At 37.3% G+C, this 27,106-nt stretch overlaps 1 protein-coding gene across 2 annotated transcripts; it reads left to right on the top strand.

The window, feature by feature from the left end:
- Positions 1-244: 244 nt before the first annotated feature.
- LOC107185822 lies at positions 245-26,187 on the top strand. Of its 2 annotated transcripts, XM_015573587.1 has the most exons (4): positions 245-392; positions 19,249-19,499; positions 23,303-23,556; positions 25,500-26,187. In XM_015573587.1, the coding sequence occupies exons 2-4, from the start codon at positions 19,251-19,253 to the stop codon at positions 25,501-25,503; spliced, it is 507 nt and encodes a 168-aa protein (XP_015429073.1). In that variant the 5' UTR covers positions 245-392; positions 19,249-19,250; the 3' UTR covers positions 25,504-26,187. The 2 variants fall into 2 exon arrangements, with proteins under 2 accessions (XP_015429073.1, XP_015429074.1); XM_015573588.1 differs by lacking the exon at positions 25,500-26,187 and having other exon boundaries at positions 23,303-23,560.
- The last annotated feature ends 919 nt before the right edge of the window (positions 26,188-27,106 follow it).

Raw genomic sequence — 27,106 nt, 5'->3', positions numbered from 1 at the left:
GAACCGCCCGAGCAACCGTTGTAATACGTCCTTTCTGCGCTCGTATCGATGACATGCGCTGTATACATATGCATACACACGTAGAGCCCCCCGAGAGCCGAGCAAGTAAAACTGGCGGCGTGGGTCAGACAGCGTGCAGAAGCGGGAACCGTGTCAGTCCGCGCTGAGTCCTCCATGTGGGAGCTGCGCTCTCTTGGTGTGTCACGTGGGGGTTTATTCGTGCCCACTGGTACCCGTTGATTAATTAAATCGCCAGACGCACAGAAGAGCAGCGAGAGCTGATAGATCGAATTGCCAGAGATTTAGTGTGTTAAGTTTGTTAAGTGAGAGGAACAAGAGTATCGTCATCGTTGGAGGTAGCAGCATCAGCCGGTTCGCCACGTTCAGTCCAGGTAGGCCATGCTTGGACAAGTTCCTCTCTCTTGTTTCGTGACCCTGATGACGAGGACCTGTGACAGAAACTTTAGTCCCCTTTAGTGCACTTGTTGGTCCCACGTCAGCAGTCCTTTCAGTCAGGATATCACAAAATCCCTTATATACATATATATATGATTCTTAATTTTGCACGACTAGAACTACTTTGAAATATGTTTCTGTAGAGTATCCAGAAGAAATGTAGAAAGTATTGTAGGTAGAATGCAAAACGCGAGAGAGTTTTTGTAGAACGCCTGACAGTACTTCGGAACAGTAGAAAGTTTAAACTCTTAATGATTTCTAGTTGGACAGTAGAACTTTCGGAGCAGAAAAACGACACAGGAGATTTATAATATTTCTCTTTGATAATCTGGTATCGATAGTCGTGGAAGTAATAATTGTAAACAATTAAATGTAGAATGCAAAATTACTTTGATATCGAACTCGTAAGTGCCATATTAGTTTCGTTGGTTTCGTATTGTTCGACGCCGAGGGTCGTTTTGATTTATTCACCTATCTTCGAGACAAGTTCAGTGACTCGAGCGATATTATCGAATGATTCCAAGATAAGATTCTTTTCTCTACAAAAGATAACAAACAGTCTGGAGCTGTAACGTCTCCTGACGGTCCGTGTGAGCTGAGATTGTAGTTTTTGGTTCCTCGTGGAATTATACAGACTACATGAATTACACGGAACCACGTACATTTGAAAGTATCCGGGACAGGTACGCCTATTGTGGGATTAGATTCGTTTCGACACCGTTATATATTGTCCAGCGATGACTTTACACAACCTACCTTGTACAGAGAAACAACTTAATATATATTATTCAAGATTTAATAATGTAATCAGTGACATCAGTTAACCAAGAGGGTATCCTCCTATTTCATGTTATTCTTACGTTTCTTACAGCGTGATGATTCACTCATTGTATTGAAATTCTTCCTCAACGAGTCTCACAAGACAAGAATGAACGGCATCGCGGCAGATTTGTTCAAGCACGTGCAACAGTTGAAAACAGTGTATCGATGCCCGTTAAAAATGCTTTCTAAATCGTTAAGGCTATATTCGTCCCGTTCTACGAATCGCTTCCTGGATGAGACATTCTCGGAATCCAGACAAATTGATACCGTTACGGTTGTACGGGGATTCGGTGTAGGAAAACTGGCGAACGTCACGTCGCGCCAAGACGAAACCATAAACATCATCGATATATTGTCAGAATGAACAGGGTCACCAACCGCAGAGAGGGCTTCGAACGTTGTAATAATTTTTAAAAGTCTTCAGTAGTAATTTTAGCGAAAAATTTTTTGTAGTAATTTTAGCGGCTCGGTTGACACATCGGACGTTTCAAGAATCGAATATGATTTCTTATAGCCTGGCTCGATTACATGTGTATTCTGTTGCGTACGCGGTACAGGGACAATTACGAGCTGATAAAAACGCAAGGATATTCTAATGATTAACATCCGAAGGTATTTTTTACTCTGGAGGTGTGTTGCCGATGGAAGTTGTATCGGAAAACGGGATTGGTCGGTGTGGTATTCTATTTGCAAACCCGTATAGGCATGATCGTCGTAGATCTTTTTTTCTTTGTCATTATGTCACTGTACCGTTTTTTTCCTGGTTAGGTGTCACGCAGAAACATCGTCGTTCTTGCAATGTGATAAATACGCTGGAGAATTACCTAGCGTAATCGTCGGTCCATTGGATCGAACGCACGTGGAACATCCCGCGCTCAGCCATCACGTGTCGATGATCAGGAATACCCCACGAGAGTGTGACGCACACTCGGTGATTTCCTACCATTGCTCGTGAAATTCATTCATCGGTAGATATTCCACACGTCATCGTGTGTTGTTTTTTGTATGAATGTACAGGCAGTTTTAGTCGTGTGAAATCGTTCAATTATTAAAAGAAGCATTCATCGATCTAATTCCTGGTACACAGACTTCTCGGGTTCTAGTAGTGTTTTGAACTTCATTCACTCTATTCGAGTATAAATAGTGTATACAATGAATTCTTCATGGTTTCTTCACTCATTTTTCATATTTCATTTCGTCATCAGTTGCGAAACTCAACCGTAAGCCATTAACTTTTGCTTATGATACGCAGTGCTCGTATCTATCTCGTATTATCTGGATTATTTCATTTAGCTTTGAGGCTATTAATGCTGCTGTGTTAGTCGAGACAATACTATGGAATATCACTCGACAGTGATCATTATTGCAAGTTTAACAACGTATAATTCGATTGATTAAGTTAGATAGGCATTAATTACCTTTCTTTGTTTTGTTGGTACATTTTCGAAACTCGCGTTGTCATTGCTGACTGTACACTCAACGGAATTATAGGGAATGAGAGGAACAAAAGTCGTGAACAGTTATGTTTACTGTCTCAAATACAAATGTCACACGATGTGTTTACATGCTTTCCGTGGCAGGAACACACCTTGAGAATATATGAAACTCGACGGGACAAATGCTGTACAATAAATCAACAAGAATTATTGTCTTAATATGAGAACGACGAACTTTTGATTTGTGATCGATGATTGCGATAAAATTAAGACGAAAATTTCTAGAGTTACACCATGTTCGAGTGAGCCATTAATCGTGAGGAGTGTCTTACAATGAAATTTGATAATAGATAGTAAATAATGTAATGATTAATGAAACGAAATTTATGTTTCGCGATAATGAAGATAATTTGGTAGCAACGAAGAATTATCTCTAACACAAGATCGTCAAGTACTATTATACAAGTATCGTAAACCATATCACAATTGTAGTAAGTTTAATCTTATCATTATCAGTTAACAACGTAGTATGAATTGGTCAAATTAGAAAATGAAATTAGACGAAGTACGATAATTGTCTTCGGTCGATAGGCTGCGTCGTTATGAAGTATTCTAAACACCGACATTCACGTAAATTGCGTTTGTTTCACGTTTGATCAAAGTGCACGAGGTCTTTAATAATAGTATTATGCATGTCGGTATCTACAGCTCGTGTTATTTACCTCTATGACGATAGTGGAGACAGACTACAAAGTAGTTCCATCGCGAAGCAAACGTTAATTGAACGTGCAATTTGAAATTAACCGTTTTTCACTAGAACACGAGATCCAGTATCCTGTTCTTAGGGTTCTATAAAAATGGAAACGAGAAATTTCGTTCTGGCAGGCGGGAATTATTCATGGCTAACGCACAATCGCGAAAGACCCGTTCTCTATTTCACAATTCCCGCGTGGTTGTACGAGATTGGTGCACATAACATACAAGTTCTACGCAAGACTACGAACGAAACGTTTTTCGATCGACAGTTCGATGAAAGTTTCCGGTTAGTTGGTGGAAAAACTCGTTTATTTCAAAGCAGTTACTTTAATAAATTTGTTCATTATTTTTATATTAATTTCGTTTTACTATTCGAAGTCTCGATTCCGAATTCTATTCTGAAACTATGTTTACTGGTGCATGCAGTTCTTTTCACGCAGTTTACGACCGATAATATTTATTTCACCCCAGCTGTTTTTAAAGCACTTCATTCTGTCTTCTAATCTACGTCGCGTGATACATTATCATATTTTATACACGAAGTGCAATTTCCAAGTTTTATTTCGCCGCTATAATTCTTGTTTGAATTATACTGTCAGTGAATAACAATCATCTCGATTCAATTATTTTATTTGCTGCTTCTTATATTTAAATCCCACCTTTTTCTTACGTAAATGGTTAAACGTTATTTTTCTATGTAGGCACTCCATTCGAATGCGACAATCTTTTTTTTTCTTATAGATTTAATACTACTGCGTAGTTTTAGACGACGCTTTTACGCCGTGTTAGAACGGTGCATGAAATACGTAGTGAATGATGGATCGATGTCAGAGCTGTGTCGAGGACAATATTTCGTGCCTAAAAATTACGAAGGAATTATTTACTGTCGCAAAAATATACACGTATTGTCTCGTTATGTATCAATAATAATATCGTTGTTAACACTGTTGTTAACATAATATCGTTGCTTCTTTTCGATACATTGATAAAACTGGCGAACAATAACCAAGTGCTTACAAATGTTATGAGAACAGTACAAGGCGTTCAACTTTAATACTCTGGTTCTCTTTTACTGTCATAATTCTCGATTTATACATGCAAACTTATATTTAACTTCCACGTTGGTAAGAAATCATGAATCAGTTAATATTGATGTCAACAGACTTTAAATGTGAATTCGATGGTGAACGATAATACGTATCAAGTTTTTAAAATGATCATAAATATGTTTATTTTCCCTCTGATTTTATATCTCAATTCTGTGTATTCTTGGAAGAATTCTTCTTAAAGAAATATTGAAATCTCTGCGCGAGCTGAAACAAGCCCATTATTAATATTTCCATAAAATGTCAAACACAACTGACGAAACAATCATCAGCGGCCCCGTCTGTAAAATTTTCCATTTCGCGATAAGACCTTATTGTCTGCCACTGTACGCGACAGATACAATACACACGGATTTACATGATTCATTCAACTGTGATGCCTCTATCCAGGTCTGTCCAGTTTTCTGCGCAAACGTGAGAAATCCAGAGATTAAATTGAACTCGAATAGATGATCATTATTAATTTATCAAATTTTGTAAACACAAAGAGTATATACTACAAGGAACGTTTTTTTAACAGATTAAGAAGCACATGAAAGAACTCATATCGCGTATCGACGGTACATGTTAGAAAGAAAATAGGCAAAAAATATGTTTCGTGCCATTTACGTAATTAAAAATGTTGTCCAGCGATGATGGGTTCTGCCACTTTCTTAGACTGTTGTCGTATAATCATACTCGGTGCTTATCGCCGTCTTAAGATCGCTCGGAGACGCAGTTTGAGGCGAGTAGGGTACACTCGAAAGAGCAAACGCTACTGCAAGAGTGGCGATCATCGCGTGATGTTTCGTGTTGAGTCTATGAGGTCGCGATAACTTTCGCGATATCAATGACGCAAACACCGTGCCCGGGTGCATTCATCATCTAAGTTGCTTAAACTTACTTTTTATTTTCAAATTTTTCTCTCCCACAGCTGAACTCTTGCGCACGTTATACTAATCGCGTAATCGTAAATCGTTGCGCGAAATTACTGATTAACCTACATATTCCGTATTTGTTCGTACATTTATACTGCACAATGACGTTCTACTGGTGAATGTTTCTCACTCGATCGATAGACTCTCAACAGTTGTTCCTTTGCTTTTCAAGCTCTTGGAAATAATTTTTCCATTTCAGTTCTCCATAACTGAAGTACAGTGTGAAACATAAGTGTTTGGATAAAAGAAGTTTCGGATAGTAGAACTATCACCGTTATGACAATGAATTTCATTTATTTAAATTTAGATAAAAAAATATTGACGGTTTGTTTAAATATATATGGACTCCATATTTTTTCGGCTGGTAAATTACAGAAATTTTTTAACGCAATTATAACTAAGCTCTGTTCGGATAACAGAACGTTAAAATATTAGTGTATTCTGATAATGGTTATCGAATACGGGAGGCTTTACTCTAGATCGAAAACCACCCATGATTATTCGTGGGTACCCTTAAAATGGTCCTTTATCTCTACATACCCTCCTTCAACAATCAAGTGGAATTTATAATTCATATTTCCAACGTTTCTTATTTTAATTCAATTGTAACAATACCGTTGCAGGACCTTGTCTTTTACATGTCAATTCAATCTACAATATTCCATTGTTTTATAGCAATATTAGTAAAGCTGTAGTATTATTAATATTGTTACAAGCACAGTACGACCACTGATTAAAAGATCAAGGCCTACCCTCGCATCACAACGAAGTCGAGAAGACGGTCAATCTTTCACTGACACCAAGAATATCGATTTAATACAAACAACTCGAAGTGAGCCCCGAACGATAAAAATTAACTAATTACTTATTCCATTGATTATTACTAATTTACTGTACCCGTAGACACCACACTAGTGCCAACTAGCACCAGCGAGACATTATTTTCTCTGCAACATTCTATCTAGCGAGAATAACGATTTCCTTCCATTACGATAACAAAGTGTTTCTCACTTTTACAATTATTACCATTGAATTTCTCAACGAATTTTACCCTAAAGTTCAATTTCCTTTCATTCTCTATAACTTCTTAATCATCAAAAATTCAAAATCTCAGTTCACAGTAGTGTTTACATATGCTAAGGTGGGCTGTGGTTTCTAAGGGTTAAATAAAAGTACTTATGAATAACAAAGAGGCACGATGTCGTAAAAATATCACATTTCCAAAGAATACTATGTAATGCACACGCGATTAGGAATTTCTTTCAGTGTGCGCGCGACGAAAGAGAATCAACAGAAGAGGTAAATCCGCCGAGTAATGTTTAATGGTCCATTAGCTGGTTGGTAAGCGGGTCTAGCGTTGATCGTTTATTTATTGGCGTTTGCGGCAAGGTGCGAAATCGGGTTAAGGTTAAGTCGTGTAACCAGCCGGCAGCCATGTAACAGTTGCAGCCCGCACGATTGACGCAACGTTCGCCACCGGCTGTTAGTCCGAATGCTTTCACGGAGGGGCGGACGAAAGCATATGCATAATTTATAATGGAGGAACCGTTTTGTATTTAACACAGAAAATTGGCAAACCTCAATGCGGTGTCGCGTTCGGCTGATTTTCGCGATAGCACGCGAAACACGAGAAAGTTCACGCGTATCGACTTTCTGGCCATGAAGCTCTGTGTCCGTTGAAAATGCACACTCCTACAGCCGCAGCGGAAAGAATCAATTCTCTTTCTTAACTTTCAAAGTTCTGAAAGTTAAGTAAGCGGCCAGTGCACATGGCGTAGCTTCGATGCTCGCTGTTCCTTCTGTTTATTTGTATCTAGTTATTTTAAAAGCAAGCATTTGGAACAACAAATAGCTTTCGGTGTAGAAATCAATAATTCGTTATGATTGTAATGAGGTTGTAAGATGGTTTAAATTCAAAATATTTTCCGGATCTTTTGTTCACTCGAAATTCCACAGGATGTTGATAATAAGTAGTACTTTTTGTTACGGTGGCATGCATTGTTGTTTGAGGTCTTTCGAAACTAATCCAGAATTTTATGAATAAATAGTGGATTTTTTGTTGGTATACCTAATGTTTGGGTTAGGTTAGCGAACGATTGCCTTTCGCGGAATCGTGAATGACGTTCGGATCAGTCGTTTCGGATAACTGTGCTTGTACTGACATTGGGAATATCAATGTTCAGTAGTCACTAGGAACGACGATTGAGTATAGCTCTAGCATTACGTCAGTCCGCAAGTTCGTGCATGGTTTTATGATATTTCGTTCGACACACCGGCTACCAGAACGACACCCATAAAACTTCTGCAGATTTCAAATTTTTCTTCTTTCAATCCGAAATAAATCGTTTGAATTATTAGAACTGTTTTATTTTACTTTTTTTGTTTTACACACGATTCCTTCAAATAGATAAACATACCGACTAACCAGATTAAGTGAAGGCACAAAAACTAATCAGGAAATGTTCTTTTTCTAACTCTTTCCGTAAAATAATACATAACCAGCGATGCATGTACTTATTATGTTCATTTATAATTCCTTTTAAATTGGACCGGTTATTTTATACACATTGCTACATGGAAAAGTGGATACGTGGAAATTGATAAGAAAATGTATTTATTGCCGAGTAAAGAACGAACAATTGAAATTACCAGGTTTAGTGTTTTGTCATGTAAATACTCCTTTAGGCTTCTAAAGGCTTTAACTACGAAATATTTCGTAATTTATACCTCGATCTTCTTATCGTAGGCGTCCTGTCGCCGAATGATAAAACGGATCAATTTGCGTAAAAGCAACGGAATCAATTAATTTGTGTCACACGGAAAACGACACTTGTCTTGTCTTTTATCTTTATGTCGGACAAGGCCATTGTTCGTTTCGGTCAGTTAGCAAAATTGGAACCCAAAACAATGGATGATTGGAAAACAAAAACTAATGACCCCACCAAATTCGCAATTACCTCAATTTTTTAATAATTAGACCGTTTTATTTCGAATTTTTTTATACGAATTCTATGAAACAAAGTAAGATTAAATAGACTCTATATACGTTTATCATTGAAATATGTACAAGTGTTACATTCCTTAATTACATAGTTATTATACTATATGTAATGACTAGACTGCGGATTTTTACGCAAAATAAAATTTTACAAAGCAATTCTTGCAAAAGTAGGAATTTCTACTTTGTTTGAGTTAAGAATAAAATAGAAAAGTCGTTGCTTTCGACGAAAGTTTTGTCTTTTACTGTATTTCACAGAGCTCTGGATAAATGCATACAATCCGCAGTCTAGTAATGACTCTTGGAAGACACTTTCAGCTACTACCGTTTCGCTGAATATTTCATTCAATAAAAATTATTTTAGAATTTGGCTTCAATGTCCATCTTCCAATACACATGGAGGAAGTGATCGAATTTAAATCAGATTAATTCCCCACCTTAAACTGGGTGAAGTATCTAAAGCGTTTAATGGGACATTTTATATATGTATAACAGAGTACACCCTGTAATGAAAAATGAAAGAATGAGTAATGTTACTAATTTTCATTCATAAAAATCACGTCAAATACACCTACCAGTAAAATCGACCATTTCCATGTGCAGCGACTTAATATAATCTTTCGTTTCTACGCTTGCGAGACGTACGCGGCTCGAATCCAACGCAGTTTCCTTCCGTTTCGCTTACAGACACATTTTCATAGGATATACGAACACGCCACCCGGTTGAAAATAAATATTTCATCGCGGATACGTCGATAGCAACAGGTACTAATTTGGTCCGGCGATACGGCTGCATCTTGTTCACGTTTCTCACGTTGGGAATCATGTTTCCAGGACGGCACGTGTGCGTTATTCCGTACGTACGCGACACGTCGCGCCGGTTGAATGCTGAAGAACTTCGAATTCTTTGATCCACCACAAGAAGCAAATCGTACGATTCTCGCTACCCTGATAATCGATTGCACGGTAACGCCATGTTGATCGGCAGATCCTCGTTTCGAAAACAAAACAGACTATCGTTTAGGTGCGAGAGTATAATTCCTATATTTAGAATGTGCTTCGGATATTTTGCACGTCGAGACAAAGAGAGGCGGTTCGATCCTTTCGAATGGATTTACATCTAGTTAGAGGCTCGCCTGCGTATCGATAGCGAAAAATAATACGATAAATTATCCAGTTTATTGTCACCGTCTTTGTGGACTCTGGTTTACCTTGCCTTCGAGGCGAACATAGGTATTCATTTTTTCAGCGTGTTTATTTGCTGAATGGAGAACTGAACGGATGCGGTGTGAATTTTATCTGCAGTTGGGTTATTTATAGGCGACTTAACTCTACAACCGCATCGCATAGTTTGTATCGTATTTAAAATTAATCATCCTAAATCATTGCGTATCTAAACGCCAATTTGATTTCTTTGCTTTTAATGTTAGTTACGGATATTACGGTTAGTTATGTAGAATATATTTTTCATTCGATGTTCCTCATATCTGTTTCAAATTTTCAGAAATTTCTTTTGATAAAAATCTTATCTAATCTGATCGCCGTTTATTGTACAGTCATTTCCTTCACACGAAGGACCAATAGTTGACACGTTTATTTACCGTTATTCGTATCTGCTGGAACCATACAGTGTTCCAGCTATCGTGCCGCGTGATAAAAAGGAAACAGTATCTTCTCCTAGCAACAGAAACACAAGGGTAATGTTGTGTCGATTGTAATATTCGACTTCGTGTCGCACGCCGGATTAATATTGTGCCACTGGTGAAAAATTTATTTTAAAATAATTGACGACTCAGTGAAGGTACTATGTAAAATTTATTTTCTGCAAGATATGGTTACGATTGACTGATTTGATATCGAGTCTTTGGTCTAGTGTTATTTGGTGATCTATCGGTCAGCTGTCGATACAAACAGTGCACTCACACAAGCAAGCATACCGGACACATACGCCTGAACCGAGCGACTGACCTCCGAAATGTTTTCATTTTGGGTCTTTGACACGTCGCTCGGTCAGCTGCGCCTACAAAACATATCTAAGGTTGCGGACGACAATTTTTCGGCATATAATTATACGATGGAACAGGTAAAATTATATGTAGTTGCATTCGGACGTTCGTGATGCCGACAGAAACGTTTACATATTATTGTTATTATAAATTCGTTTTATTTACTTCGATCTATCACAAGTATCAACACATTACGTAATTGCTCAAGGATTTATCATTGCGTTAGTTACGACGCCGTGCAATTGTTTGAAAAAAAAACGCGTTTCGTTAGTTTAACAGCGGACAACCCTCGAATGATATAATTATTAAGGAATAGAAAAAGCGATTTCGGAACTAAACGTGTTGAGATATCAAAAAATATATGTTTTTCACCACAAAATGAAACGTGATCATTGACGTTAATCGATTCCGCGTATCGTAAGACCATTCACGTTCCTGTTGTGTCGGTGTTACATAGTTGTGTGAACTATCACATGCTCGGCGGGCACGCAATTTGAGGTTAAACGACAATTAAAAGTAATCAAGGACAAAGATATCGAGATGAGATATCGCATTTACCGTGCGACTGGATGCGTATCGATGGGATTAATTTTAAACCGTGTGTACATCCGTTATTGGACGTGCTAACGTAGATGCGACAGGTCGTAAAAGGCCAAATGCGAGTGCAATTACAATATCGCCGCGTGATGAATCGCTCGAGATAAGTAAATATTTGCACGTAATTTCTTACAAGTGCTATCTCAGATTAGAATTCTTTTCCACTTTCTTCGTTTACGTCTAGATAATTTCCACCATTAGCGAGACGCGATGATATTTCTTCATTATATTACTGACTTCTAGTAAACTTCGACGCGGCCGTTTATGAAGTAATTTTGCATAATCATTGTGTCAGTTTATTATATGTGATTTAGGAACTAAAAACCTAGATTCTTTTCACACTGTGGAAAGGATAATTTCAAGTACAATTTATAATGTGTCATACATACCATTTTGACCTCGAATGTGGGAATTAATCATCCCAGAATGACGTAATGTATGGATTATCAGTTTGACCACCCGTGATTCACTAGCTGACCACTAATTTTGGCGGATACGTTTACAAACACTGTAAAAGAAATATGTGTGAAATCTGTCACTGGATAATACAGAATTGAACTTGTTAAATACATATTTTCATTTAAACATTCAACCACTAAAATAATTACATACTAATTTATTAGTGGTGTGAAGGTTTTCAATTAATTCATGTATGCATTCATCAATCATTTACATTTCTCTTCACACTATATATTGCATATGAAGTGTATGCGCCTATTAATTGAATAAATACATCGTTAAAGCCAGATACACTACTATATCAAGCAATGAATATCACAAATCAATTCCCTGTTTTCTAATTATCAAATATGAATCAACAGTTTACGAGTATCACATTTTTCCCGTAAAATGTAAAATTATAGCGAAGAATTTCGATTAACGTGAAAAATTTCTAATGAACAGCAGAAGGTTTCAGTGCAATGTCGCTGATCATTGCACATTCCGCTGGCTACACGAGTATAAACATACTGAATTAACAGTTCATGAATACAACATTATACGTTCAAAATAAGGAAACAGTAAGAGTGTCGAAACTTCGTTATACAAGTCACGGATTATTGCACATTCGATCGAGTACAGAAGCACCGAAACGCAACTCCTAACCAGTGAACCGTTTAACCGCGATTTTTGTATCCCTTCCGTGAAAACCCCGGCGAAGGTTAGTCAATTATTTTTTTGTTCTCATCGGAAGATAACCGAGACGCTTATGTTTACGGCGAAAATAGGAGGCACGGCCGTGCTGCGCGCGAGAAGCGAAATCATGACAGATAAAAGCGCGACAGGGGACATGTCTGGCTACTATACGTACGATTCCACTGATGGGAAGATTCACACGTACATTAGCACTCCTAAGTATCTGATCTGTATGAAGAAAATGTGATGTTTCGTGAAAATTATATAGTTTAGGCCACTATTATTATTTCATAGTAACATGTTCATCCTCGAAACAATATTTGGTTCAGACTTTCAGCAATTTCGTTTACAATTATTTTATTAGTTTTAATGGAGCTAAATGCACTTGGAAATAATGAAGTGTAATAATCCGATAGAATTTTAGAGATAAACGCACAGCAGGATAAGAAATAACTGATTAAAAAACAACTAATGAAAGAAAGGTAATTAAATTAAACTGAATTTGCGAGTTACGTCTGTAAGGAAGAAAATTATAAAATAATTGGCGGACAGTGCGAGTTTTTTGGATTATTTTAGAACAGGTTATTTAAAGTTAGCAAAAGCTGGGTCATTTCAAGTTACTAATGCAACTGTAACTAAATGAAAAGAGATAACAAAACTCTAACAAAATGAAGAGTAATTACCTCCAACAATATGCTCCATTGAAAATGTAATTATCTCTTCTACAAACCAGAACTTTCAACTCGATTGAACGTCGAATTTGAAGTGACATTTCAATGACCTCATAGGCAACGCGTCCTAACATCATTCAGGCTCGCTTGTTTGTTCATTAACACTTTTTTCAATTCTAACAACTGTTTCCAAGCACGCCTGCGGGGTCCATTAGTACTGATAAAAAATTCGGTTTTGTCTATTTTTGTCACGTGGACAACGGACTGTGCGACGCGTGAGATTTTAGGGGAAAAAAGGGATCCCTCTTCTTCGAACTTCCAAGACCAGTCGCGGATGGAATTAAACGGAACCTGTTATACCGTTTCCTATAAAATTGATTACAGCCTTTGAATATTCAAAACAATTTTTTTATCAGAGCATAAATCACCGGCTAATTGCATGCACGGGGGAAAATTGCAACGTAACTGGTTGTTCATTGGAAATCAGCAAGCAATCACTAACGGTCATCAACGGTAGAGGAATAATTATTCTCAATGTCGATTCCTTTTAACCTTCATCTGGAACGGTATTTAATAGATGGATTTTCATAATTACACAAGAGTGGGCGTGATGTTATGAACCGTCTAACGCGCCATCCACTTTTTTCGATCCTAGTTCGAACTGTTTGTTCAGCTTTTTGCGATCTACAGTTCATGCATGTAGTTTACTTATGCAGGTTTTCTCGCGGTAGATCGAAAATAATAACGAGCAGTGAAATAACAGCAGTGAAGAAGTTATTGGACGAGCGAAGCGAGTCCTTATAGGCTATGTCTTACACTTTTGTCATGGGTATTACTCCTCTCACCTTTGACATTGAGAAATCAAATTTCGCCGACGTATTCTATAACACCTGTAGATATGCACAATCTATACTGCGTGGCATAAGCATAAAACCACCTTAAAATGTTCAATTCTTACGTATTATGATTGAAATAAAACCGAACCACTGTTTTTTTTCCAGGGAATATAGTCTATCCTTTTCCGAAGAAACACTATTTCTCACCACGATTTCAGATGTGACATATTCGATTCGTTTTTATTTCAACCATAATACATAAGAATTGCAAATTTTTGGGTGGTCTTATAGTCATGCCATGTAGTGTATAAGTGTACCCTTTTAAAAAAATTAACCCCTTAATTTCTCACTGGCAACTATGCATTTTCTGGAAACAAAAAAGAAGATGGAATGCAAAATTTTGTTTTTAAATTATATGCTTTCAACAAGAAGTAACTTTATCTCGTAACTACCCGATCTGTACATGCAAGTGTTTTACAACGTTCGCCTTTTATCTGGTGATGCACACAATAACAAAAATTTGTAAATGTAATCAACTGAAATATAATCAAATATAATTATTACATTACTGTCCGATTAAGCATGCCATTGTTTTATTGTTCGTATCATTGCCTCTTTGTTTCTTCAGTTTTATTTATATTCTTTCTCGCAATACACGTGCTAGGCGATACGCGATATTTACAGTCTTTCGAATGCGACGCTCGTCATCTGTGCAAACCAGAATTTAATTGCCCGTGTGCAACATCTGTCGCCCCTCTGTCCCGTTCTTCCTCCGCGCGCCACGAAGAAACGGAATGATTTTGATGGACGTGTTGCCCGTGTATTTAAGCACACTTATTTTTCACACGACTAACCGATAAGTATGAAAAATATTATCCCTTATCTTTATGATTTCTGTCCCCTCCTCCCTCCCCGTTATCAAATGTAATCCCGGCGTATAAAGGCATAACTCTGTGTGCCGCCGATAGGCGCGTCTGTAATTCAGTTGTACGGGAAGTGTAACGCATACACAAGGGTTCGAATAATTCGGAGCTTGAAAATACCGGTGCGTTAGGATATGGATGAAATCAATGGTAATTTATTCACTAAAAAAAAAAAAGAATACCAATACGAACGTATCGTTTCGACGAACTGCTTTCATCGATAAAACACGGTGCATATGTCCACTGAAATTCGATGCATTATCGATCATGTATCTTAACCTGACAATTGTCTAACATGAAATCTGTCACTGTCTTTGTCTATCTAGAATACGATATTAACTTTACATCCTGTTCAATTTTCCAAGCTATTCGAATTTCATTTGATGTATGCAACTATAATATCATTCGTCCTTTTCGTGATTTCATGTGTACATATATTTTCTTTGGTATCATAGAATTCTCGATACGATTTTTCAAAGTTTTACGAAACATCGTGACTTCTCTAACTGGCTCATATATCCCCGTCCGCACGAAGTCCATTTTGTATACGCTTGTTTGCACATTAACCAGGAATAACCCAGTGAATATCATGGTTCCGTGGAAAATTGTTGCGGCTGATTCTTATCGCGGAGCACACACTGCGTGTTCGTGTCTCCTTCGAGAATTGCGGGTTAAAAAAGAAAAAAAAGAAAATGAGGGAAGACGGTTAATATTTTATCGGTTCTTTATTCGGACATAGCGTACCGTGGCATGACAGGGTAAATGACAGATATTGATCGTGCGATTGCTAATGTCGAGATGGCCTACCTTCGCGTTTGTATTCATTCTCGCTTAGCCTACTTTTCACGCAGCCACACCGCGAATATTTATAGACTTTTACTCGCCCCGCGAAGCATATTTCTTTCGTACTTAAAACAAACCCCGGTTGATCGATTTATATCGCTCGGCGTGTTTGCGAGAACGGACGCGTTTGGTCGGTTTGTATCCGGACGTCAGTGAACTTTAACAAGACCGTTTGAACGTTTGTTTAAACCATTTACCGGTTACACGGTACATGTTTGAAATTTTTTGTTTGAAATCCGCGTTAAACTGTCGAGAAACGGAATTTACGCTACTTGCGTGTCGACGACGCTTCTTGATTATGCACTCTTCCTTTTTAATCTTCTTCATTATGCATGCATAGAAGCATCATTTATCTTCAGATTTATCATATGCAACCATATGTAACTTGATTAAATTTCTATATTTTTTTACTCTTTTATTAACGATAGCACGAACGATTTGTTTGAGTTATTGGTGACATTAATAATGCTAAAATAACACGTTTAGATGAATTCACAATTGTCTGTATAATTTTATGTGTTTTAGGTAGCTTATACTAGTCCTTGAATTGATTTTGTATCATTTAAATTGTCTTTAATGATGGGTTTGACGATAAATAGCTGTCTGTAGGTAGAATATTCTCTGTATTGGAACATGGTATGGTCTATTGTTAGTAGGTACCGTATGGTATACTAGATACGGTGATGTTGACTTACACTTTTATAAAGATCAAAATATTGACAAAGAATCACCCCTGAATGCAATCGTTCATCGATACAGATATCGATTAGTTTCACAGTGAAATGACTTTACGTTAGTTTAAAGGCTTTAATCGTTTTACATTATTATGAATAAGTAATTATAGCTCCATTGCATCGTAAAAATTTTACCTCTAACTTTAATTGGAAAAAGTTATACTTTTCTTGAATCACGTTCATCGTGCTTTGCGCACTTTATCGTACATGGAAGTTAATAGAAAGAAATTGTGCAATGAATAATTATAAAATTATACGAAAGCCGCTAGGAGAACGAGTAATCCGATTTTTTCGGACGAACACACCTGGCGTACCGGTGTTTATTGGGAACGCAAGAGTATTTTTATCGATGTGATGAAGGCACACAGTCAGGAACGCATAAGGAAATCTAGAAAATTTACGATGGTTAAATAATGAGCTATTAGCGACGCGTAGTCTGTCACGAAACTTTTTTTTTTGGAATGAGTAATACGGCATCGCGTAGTGGGTATAAGTATCCGGCGAATTGCTTTTTCCTTGGAACAGAACTATTGTGAAATTTATAGTCTTTCCAATTTTCGCTATTAGTTTGACTGTAACTTTTGATGGCAACCAACTGCGAGTCGCTTCGTTCGACTGACCCACTTCACGATATAAGTTCTGTCTTTTTTACGTTGTTGGCATCGCTACAATAGTTCCATTGGCATTGATGTCCCTCGACTTTCATTTTCATAATCTGGTAATTAATTATTGAAAAAGATTGCTTCTTTTTTAACATTTGTAAGTAGACTGCGGAAATTTATGCAAATACAGATTTCTATGAAGTAATTTGTAGAAGCCGAAGCCAAATAGAATTATATTTACTTGGTAAGAATTCATCGTGTTCCAAATAATAATTAAATTCATTATTGCGCTGAGTTGCAGACAATCGTATAAACAATGAATGTATAAAATCCGCAGTCTAGTAATCATAATGTTTATATTTCGTTTTACAATTAACTAACAGTACTTTTTATCGAAAATTTTCCGAAACAATTATCATTAGTAGTAGATATAGAAGCAAATCTTAAGAAATGTTGTAAACAATTTCAATAATCCTCCGTTTTTAACATAAACACACATTATTTATTTCGACTGTTTTTATCAAGCTATGATTACTAAACTTGTTCAACGATTATACAAGTAATTCAAATGACGGTTCGTGGACGTTCATTATCTTCAAAAGCAATTGAGTGATTATCAGTTGAATCGTTTATAGAATTTAAAAAGTCAAGTGGAGAGTGATAGAACCGTCGTGGTACAAAAAATGGCAATGATCGAGAAAAAGCATTCGTCAATGTCAAAATATTTATAACGTATATTAACGGGAACTTGTTAGTATGCAAATTTCTTACAATTTGCTATTCGTAAACTTTCTGTGGTTAAGTGTACATTACCGTTCAAAAGTATTCGAACACGCGGATTGGTTTGGTGAAACACACAACACTTTCTATCCTTTACACTGCCGATCGTCTCTTTCTTCTTGATGGTATTCCACACACTATTCTTTAACATCTATAGGTTATTCGCAATATCACCGACCGAATAACTTTCGACACTTTTAGCACGTTAGAGCGAATGTTGTTTTGCCAAAGGACGCAGAAGAACTGGTTATGAAGAAGGTGAATTTCGTATTTATGTGGCCCATGGTAGGGACGTGGCCCTAAAGGAACAATAACACGAAAAATATTTCTCTGCTATATTATGGTCACCAGTTCAAAATTCGCGAAAAACCCAAACTGTTCATATGTAGTAGTCAAAGGACAGTAGTGGTACATTAATATTCTTGTTTTATTATGAATTTATGACAAGCGGTTGACAAAAACGATGGGTTCTGTTACCTAAACAATATATGTCATCGCCTCAGGGCCATAAAATATATACCTCAGTCTGAATATTGTTCGTAAACACGAAAAGTCATATCGTACGAATAATTCTGAACGATACTGTATGTACTCGTCCAAAGTTCCAAGGTTGTTCGCCGTGTATTTAGCACATTCTGCGTGATTCGAAGTGAAGTTCATCGTTCCCAGTACATACCTATCATCATTTATCGCACGAATCAATACTCTACGGGCTAGAAGTAACGTACGTGGCGATAGCTATCTCGTAGTTATATATAGCTCCATTTTCTAAAATTGACCGACGTCACAAATAGCCGTTGCTCTCTGTATGCGTGTATGAACGTAATTGAGGCACGAAAGTGGAATATTGCCCAAAAATAGACGATGGTTATACGCTAGACACGTCTTAGAGATCGTATCTGACGTAATCGAGCTATGCAATATTCATTAAGCGACCGTGACAATAATTTTATATCCGAGTCAAATCCGTATGTAATAAATATCTGTTGAAGTTCCTTTGATAAAACATACACTTATTATGGTTTCTATGGTATTTAGTACAGAAAAATAATAATTGAAATACACGTGTTCATCGTACGAAAACTACAACGTAACTAACTGACTATTAGTGTGCCCTCACACCTTGCGCGTAAAGGAAACCACGCACCAGAAGATGGCAGGGACCGAAACATGATGCACTGTTTTCATTTCAGCCTCCAACAATATCACATGATGGATTCAATGCATTTTATTTGAATTCACTTTTCTACGTTGCATCTAATCACACTTGAACTCTATTTCAATTTATTTTACCTGTTATTCGAGAAATTTTTGTAAGATACAGTCGACCTCAAATAATGAATCAATTCGTCCCTTCTGACTAGTAATTAATTTTTACATTACTTTCACTTCAATTTACTCCAATTTGATTTGAAATTTACTTCTATTCTGAGGAATGTTTAAGTTGTGATTGAATCTACTCCCCATTCACTACATTGATTTAGAAATTAATACCATAAATGTCCACGTAAATTTAAGGGTGTTTCAGAATTTTCTGTGGTAAACATTTAGTTTTCCAACGATTTGCGAAGATGACACTACGCACAGTCTATGTGAATGGGAAAATTAATGATTTCTGTTCGGGATTTCAGCAATGTCCTTGGAGGAATCACGGCGTTCGCAGCGTCCGTACAGGTACGGGATGGTGCTTCTATGCGTTGGAGCTCTGATAAACTGGTTAGGCCTCGCAGAGAACTACGTCGAACCGGTACGATATGTCGGTGTCGCTTGCATAATCGCGGGAGCTCTTCTCATATGTGCCGCAATGTGTTGTTGGCTGCACGCACCGCCAAGTAGGGCAACTATGCACACACAACACACAAACCATCCAATCACAGCACAGGTAAGACTTTATTTTTCTAAACGGCGACATACGATAAACATTTTATTACAAGTTTCGTCCTCGTCAATCTGTTGGATCCTCCATACGGTATCAGCAAAAGAAATATGCAATTGGTCTCGTAAAAGAAATCGAAACTTTCTACCTTCGCATCTGTTGAAAAAAAAATCGTGAGAATTTATGCGAATGTTATAATCTGAGATTATATTGCAAGAGTGTACTATTTGTAGGGTTATTTTTATTAAATGTTGTATAGTTCATAATATAGTAATACGTAGGGATATTTGGTTTTACTACAATTAAGTTGGTAGAGATAAAGAAGGAGTGAGGAGGTGGCACTGTGGTAACCAGAGTGTGATTAAGAAAAATGCACAACAAAGGTGCGTGATGTATCGCTAATTATTTTTACTTTAATTACATCATTTACTGTTCGAATAAGTGTGTGTTGAATTATTTTGTGCCCCCCTCCCCCCACTGTTTCCTGCCACACTACTAAGTACATATGTTTAGCGTGTAATGCTAAGTTCGTGCTGTGAGAGTTTCACTGCTGTCACCCTTTATGATGACCTAACGAATGACACTGTCTCTTTATCCTATTATTATCGTTTGTATTGAATTGTTAGATTCACCACTGACAAATACGAATGAACTCGTGCAATTCATTACGAAACGATCGAACACAATTGACCAGCACGAAACGATTCTGTTCAATTAATATGAATATGTATATTTAGTTAGATACGGAGCACTATGTTTCGTGTTTAAACCATTTTCTCGGCTGAACTTTACTTTGCGGACCAAAAATTATTGACTTTGTTTATACTTTCTGATAGTATCCAACGAGTAGAATCTAAAAATACAAATTTTAAGTTTAGGCATCCAACGGTTCAAAAGTTATGCGTGTATAAAAGCACATTTTTAGCGTATTTTACAGGTCAGTTTAACGCCACATTGGTTCCAATGTAAAATTCGTCCAATCAGTGTGTCACTGCTTGTAAGGAGATGCATGTGGGTGACGGCCATTTTGGCGGAATAATTCAAATATGCTTGCAAAAAAGAACCACTTATTGAAAGCAAATCACTGATTCGGTAAATTCCACTCATTTGATGAATTTTGGAAAGAAGTCAATATGGCGTTAAACTATCCTGTAAAATATGCGAAAAATACTTGCTTTTACATACGCATAACTTTTGAACCGTTGGATTCCTAAATTTAAAACTTGCATTTTTAGATTCTACTCGTTGAATACTACCAGGAGGTATACAAAAAAAATCAATAATTTTATGCCCGGCAAAGTAAAGTTTAATCAATTTCCCTTAAAGTTCGACGCACCTAGTCTTTCGTGGATTATAGGTTTCAAAACGGAGTTCCTGATCGAAGGCTCCCGAGAGTATAGCGTTTTCAAATCGATTCGGGTCAATCCCCTCTTATAGACCGCGGGGGTACTTCGTCTATGCCACGGTAGTGTACAACCGAGCCGCAATTGCTGTCGATTGTAAACGGGCTACGGGATAAAAATAAATATGCTTCGATCAGAATCGTCGCTGTCACCTTTTTCCTTCGCGGTAATTCGCTCCGAGAGCTGCTAAACATGACGGAAATTTCTTTCAAAACGTTTCCACGCGCCATGTGGTGTTTCGCGGGGGCACGCTAATTGATGGGTACTCGAAACAGATGGGTTCGATGATCAACAAATTATAAACAACGCACGAAATCTTAGCCCTCTGGAGTCGATCAACGAATTGATATATTGCTTTTAGCTAATGGTTGTATCAGCTACCAGTCAGGAAGTTTGAAAAGGCTAACAGATTACAAAAAACTTTTTGTGATAATATGATCATTTCAATTGCAAATTAAATTGACATGAGAATATCGATAATAAATTGAAGATTCAATATTTCGATTAAACATTATTCAGAGACACAATTTACTAATAGAGTAAAATATTATCAGGTGTTGTTACCATATGAAACTGCCATTTCTATAGATCGAAACGAAACAGTCTATTTTTAAAAAATTTAATTTTTTTCTATTGAAATATGGACCATGATGATTTATAGGTTTCTTGGAAAAATTGTCATCTTCAGAATGTATAACTTTTTCCAACCCTGCAACTAACGGTACTCGATCGGGGAATATTTTCAAAAGTTCACCCTCGAACGTTGTCCCTTTTCTTTTCTTCGTTTCTCAATTTTTTCGTCTTTAAAAAAACAAAAGAAAACTACTATGTAGGCGTAGCATAGATACGCGATTTAAAATAGCAACCGTTCCTCTTTACCTCGCGCGAGGGGAAACAATAGAAATGCGAAGGTTGTCTGTACCTAGATGCACAAAGGAGGTCGGTGGTTGTTGCGGCGCGTTTAACTACCACCGTAAGGATATGCACCCGGAAGCTCGCGTCTATATTTATCGGTGGCCATCCTTCGATGTACCTGTATACGTTGCAGTCACGGATTGCCGCGCACGCGAGCTTCATAAAAAAACGTTTCCGCTGCTAAATTCCATTTTTCTTGTAACTATTTATACGGAGAAATACATATACATACAGCGATTCAAGAATTCACGTTACTACCACGGTTCTGTAACAATAAACGAAGATTTAGCCTCCATACTGTATACTGTGGACTAGTTCAGAAAGCTTTTAATTTCTTTTAAGAGCACGAAGAATTTTTAATGCTAGAACAAGCAAACCTATCAAAATGACAGATTAAAAATTTCTCTATTTATGATTCCTGGTATCATAAATGTGCTTTCGTCAGGATATATGTTGACTTTTAAATTTTATATTATACTATATTCTGTTATATTGTATTATGCACCTATATCGATATACTGTACAATTTAGTTTAGAAAAAGTTAAAGAAGTTAATTTTTACATCTTATTGGTTCGATACTTTTTTTATATGGATTTACAAGTAGTCCAAGTAACGTTCGTGGGGTAAAGTTATTCATCAATAGACCGTAGATTTTATACCGTTTATCGATAGACAATTGTTTAAAACTCAATGCATGAAAACGTTCAATAAATTGCAATGAAGTTTTCACATTATTTAGATCCCTTAATGAAATCATTACGATTCTATTTGATATCGTTTTCTGTTAACTGCTTCATAGAAATTTGAATTTCCACAAATATCCGCAGTCCATTCACCAAGTAAATGAAATCTTTCACGGTATTTGCCAGCTGTGGAATAAAAAAAACACGACGTAACTCAACCTGTCAGTGTTGTAATACCCGTATCGCGAACGCCATCCCCGCGACGCGCTCTGTAAAAAATGGCAGCATTCACGGAAGGGAATCGGCCCAGCGTAAGTCGTTCACCCCGCGATGTAGTTCGAAACGATTATGCAATTTTCCTCGAAGCTTTCTTTATGTCCTGGACTAACCAACGTCTATTTCCGATCCTCCTTCTATCTCTGTACGTCAGTTTGCGACATTTCGCGTTTTAGGTCCGACCGGCTATAAACTTTATAAAGGTGTCGAGGCGAGTATGGGGATAGATATCTATAGACGACCCGAGATATACATATATAGATGAATACCATTTCGGGGTTAATATCCTTGCGGTCTGGGTACAATGCCGTCATAAAATCGTGCGATAAAAGTTGACTTGCTTTTCCAGTCACCTTACTTTTGCAAAGGAACCGAAACTGATCGTTTGGTCGTGTAGCAATGAAAATATCTAATATTTCATTTCTGACGATATTTTCGGATTTTTTTATAGGTAATAGATCGAATCGAAGTTGCTCGATGGTTCATGAGAATCGGACGAGTGTAATTCACATGGTAACTTTTCAATTACAGATAGACGATCCGATTCATGTGATTTCCATTGAGGAACCATCTAGTGGATACAGACAGAAGCCGCCAGACTACGAGGCGGTAACGGACGCGCCACCACCTAGCTACGATGATGCGATCAAATTGAATCCTAGTCACCTAGTTAGACTGAGCAACAGTAGCGCGTTGTCGCTACCAACTGTTCACAACATGGTTCCCAGAACCGTGGAAATTGTTTCCAGGGAACCAACTCCATCCCCACCGCCACCGTACGCGAGGTAAAATTCAATTGTAGTCTGGCTTATCAGATCTTGACTGGAACGATATAATAAAGGATGAGAAGTTCCATTGAATCGGAGCGAAAGAATGTTATAGCAGAATAAACTAGATAATGATATAGTCGGACAGATCTTCTATATGTGACTTTCTGCTATATTTCCGAGACGTCGCACTGTGTTCCCAAATCGCAAAAGCCTGGCCGAAATATGAAGACGTCCTTTGACTTTTAAAAAACCTGTTATACCGAGGTTTGTGAGGTTGCTGATTATGAATCTGCAATCAGAAATTTAAAAAAAAAATGGCTGATCCAATATCGCGAACGAGTATGTTACAAAATTACTCGATTTACTCGAAACGTGGCAAATAAGAGTTGTCGAGGTCGCTGATTATGATTCTGTAAGAAAAATTTGAATAAACAAAATAGCACTAGAAACAAATGGCACTCTACAATTGCGATCACGGTACCGGACAAAGGCGGCGTGTATACCGGAATCCGTACACCGCGACCTTTCTTGACCTGGGCTGGCCACAATTGTAGAACGTCCGCGAATTGAAGAAATGACTGATTTTAAAGAGGAAATATCACAAAGTATGCACATATTTTTCTCCAATTATTTTCTTACTTGAACCGAATATAAAAAGAAAACGAAGTTTCTGTCTTTAATAGTTACGACGATAAAAATTTTGATCGCGGCTACAAATTTTTAGCTTGGCCTGTGCGTATTACTTCAATTAGTGATTACTTCCAGGGGCCAGGTTTCGGCAGAATTTTCTTGGTTGATTCTGTCAGATATTAGTATGTACTACATGTTTATGGAAGCCTCTCGGCAGAATGTAGAATACGAAATTCATCTTTGCACTCTCAAAATTTTTACATGAAATTTTTCCGTATTTTCCTATACAAAGAAATTACAGATTGTCACGATTCACGTTTTAATTATGATTTCTGACATATAAATATCGATTTTACCTACTTGCAGGAATAGGGACCATTTATAAAATTTGAAATTGATGCACTTTCACCAAAGTTATAATCATTGTTTTGAAGTAAGCGACACATTTTAGCTTCTTTTCGACGTAAGGTGCGACTCGAACTACGGTCACTTTTGCACTGAGTCATAGACCCAGGTAGAAGCGATTGATACCCTTACCCCTCCCCATTTAATGCCTCGACTACCTATGTACGCAACAATGATTCGGAACTCGAAATTGAAATCTTCATTTTTGGGGTTTTGGTCAGCTTTTGCGATTTAGAAAGACTGTGCTGACTGTAATTGAAAAGTATCAATTTTTCATTTTATCCTACCCATTTATCAGAATCTAGAAAGCTGTAACGGTTGACGTACGATTTCCGGTCTTATTCCTAAATTGTTCACTTGCTATGATTAACATATCCGTAATATGAAAGTAAAGAGTGGGAAAGGAGAGCAGGGAGATCCGTGTACGTGGGAGTAATGTGACGTGTTTTCTTGATATGACGTTACAAATTGTACAGTAAGAACCGTTGACGTCATGTCCAGCTATAGACCCGCTGTCATGAACTCGGAAAGTAGAATTACACGTTTCGCTGACAAGTAAACTGGGAGTCGTATGCTTTTACTGAGTATGAATATCCTACACTTCCATGTAGATCGTCGATTAAATTAAGAACAGAGAAAAATGACTTCCTTTAGATAAATTTCTTGTAATTAAACAAACTAGTATGATACTACCTTTTGTATAAAATAAGAAGGGATATTAATACAATAGAATCAAACTATAAGATTGAAACTCTGATAAAAGAATCTGCTAGGTCTGCACACTAAATATAAATGTAAGAATTATTTAAACTATAGCAGAGTAATGTAATACATTACTAGGTCGCAATTTCATTCGTAATAAGTAATTTTTGAAAATGTTTATAAGGTTCCTTTCTTAATCGATCGTTTTCTCTCGATTTCAGGTGAGATTCTCAGTATCAGCAATCTCAGTTCGCAACGAGAAAAGTCTGCGATATGCTGGAGGCCCAGCGTCTTGCAATACAACGAAAATCCATCGAAGTACAACTACGTGGCGAGAGTGTGAGGACTCCGTCACCCGTAACCGCCGTCATAGCGTGGCTAATGATGGGAGCCAAATGGTGGCCACTGGACCTCGTCTACGTAGACTACTGTGACGTACGAGAGTGCGATTATCGATTTTGTTTGGCTAATTTAGAGCGAATCTAAAACAGCAGACACTAGTCATCGATAAAGAGAGAAATCTGTAATACGGTCGAAATGGGGTTTCTTGGAAACTTGGAGAATGTCATCGATCATCGAAAAGAAAATAAAACACGAACCGGTTCAAGCGTAAGAAGAGAATGGGGTGTCCCAATGGCTGGAACTCGAGGTGTTCCGAGTTACATCGCTTTAGACAGTCGTACGGCTTGTTAGAGAAACCATTTCTGTTGCTTGCCATATGATTTCCATGTTTGTCATTTTACAAGAATACATTATACACATGCGAAAGTCATTCGCACATCCATTTTATTGTGATACATGTAACGATGATGCTGGTGTTATGGTACGTCACTTGTCGATCGCGGTGTTGCTTTGTAAAAACAAGACTCTTTTTTTATATCTATATATAATGGAAAAGCAAATAAAAAGACGTGCAACTTTTAAATTGGTACTTGTTCTTTGATCCTCATTCCTTATGTATTGTCCACGATAACGATACGACATTGAACAAATGTACATCATTCTATAAATATTTAGAGTTTCATGTAGTAACAATGATTAAGTATAATGCCTATAAGATTATGAAGAATTACTCGTAATAATCATCATGAAAGACATTAATTACGTTTCACATTTACGTTCTTACGGGTAGTTTGGAACGGAACATGCAACACAGTTCATCGATAAATACCCTTTATTCAATCGGAGTAACATTTATACTTACTTAAAGCATGTCATTGAACTTATATATTCGTACAACTTCATCAACGGCAACAATAATAATCGTAATAATGACGCGAACATAACGACAATAGTGGTAATAATGGCAATAATTGCAATAAATATCACCGGAATATGATAAACCCGAGAAGTTCGGACCGTCCGAAACCGCGGAATCTTCATAATATAACCGTTCTTCCCGGCCGTCTGTTGTTTATTCATGTTGAGCAAAAGAACAGATCTAATCACAGTGTGAATGGTAATTAGAATCGTAATGATAATTACAATGACAAGAATAATGGATAACGTCGAGATTAATCGTAATCGCCGGCCGACTATCGCTATACTTTAATTTATTAATACCCTCACTACACGGTGTTTGGTTAAAGTATTATACCACATCCTCACGGTATCTTCGATCACGTCTGTTTCACTTAACAGACAACTCTAATTGATTCACCACACTCCACTCCCCTTCTGACCCATTCCATCCCTCCTCACCCCGTCACATATATATATACACACTGTGTCTCGTTCTAATAACCGCGACGAAATGATTTCAGTCTGCAAAATAATTAAGCATTGCTCGCGTCCCCGATATCTTCGCCTCGTTGATTCGTCGGTCTCG

This window comes from Dufourea novaeangliae, unplaced genomic scaffold, assembly GCF_001272555.1.
Source record: "Dufourea novaeangliae isolate 0120121106 unplaced genomic scaffold, ASM127255v1 scaffold56, whole genome shotgun sequence".
In the NCBI taxonomy this organism is placed as follows: Eukaryota; Metazoa; Arthropoda; class Insecta; order Hymenoptera; family Halictidae; genus Dufourea; species Dufourea novaeangliae.
This window is presented reverse-complemented; position numbering and strand designations above follow the sequence as displayed.

Coding starts and splice junctions, on each gene's coding strand:
- LOC107185822 (XM_015573587.1), top strand. CDS start 19,251: ATGTCCTTGGAGGAATCACGGCGTTCGCAGCGTCCGTACAGGTACGGG. Junction 19,500..23,302: donor ACCATCCAATCACAGCACAG/GTAAGACTTTAT, acceptor TTTCAATTACAG/ATAGACGATCCGATTCATGT.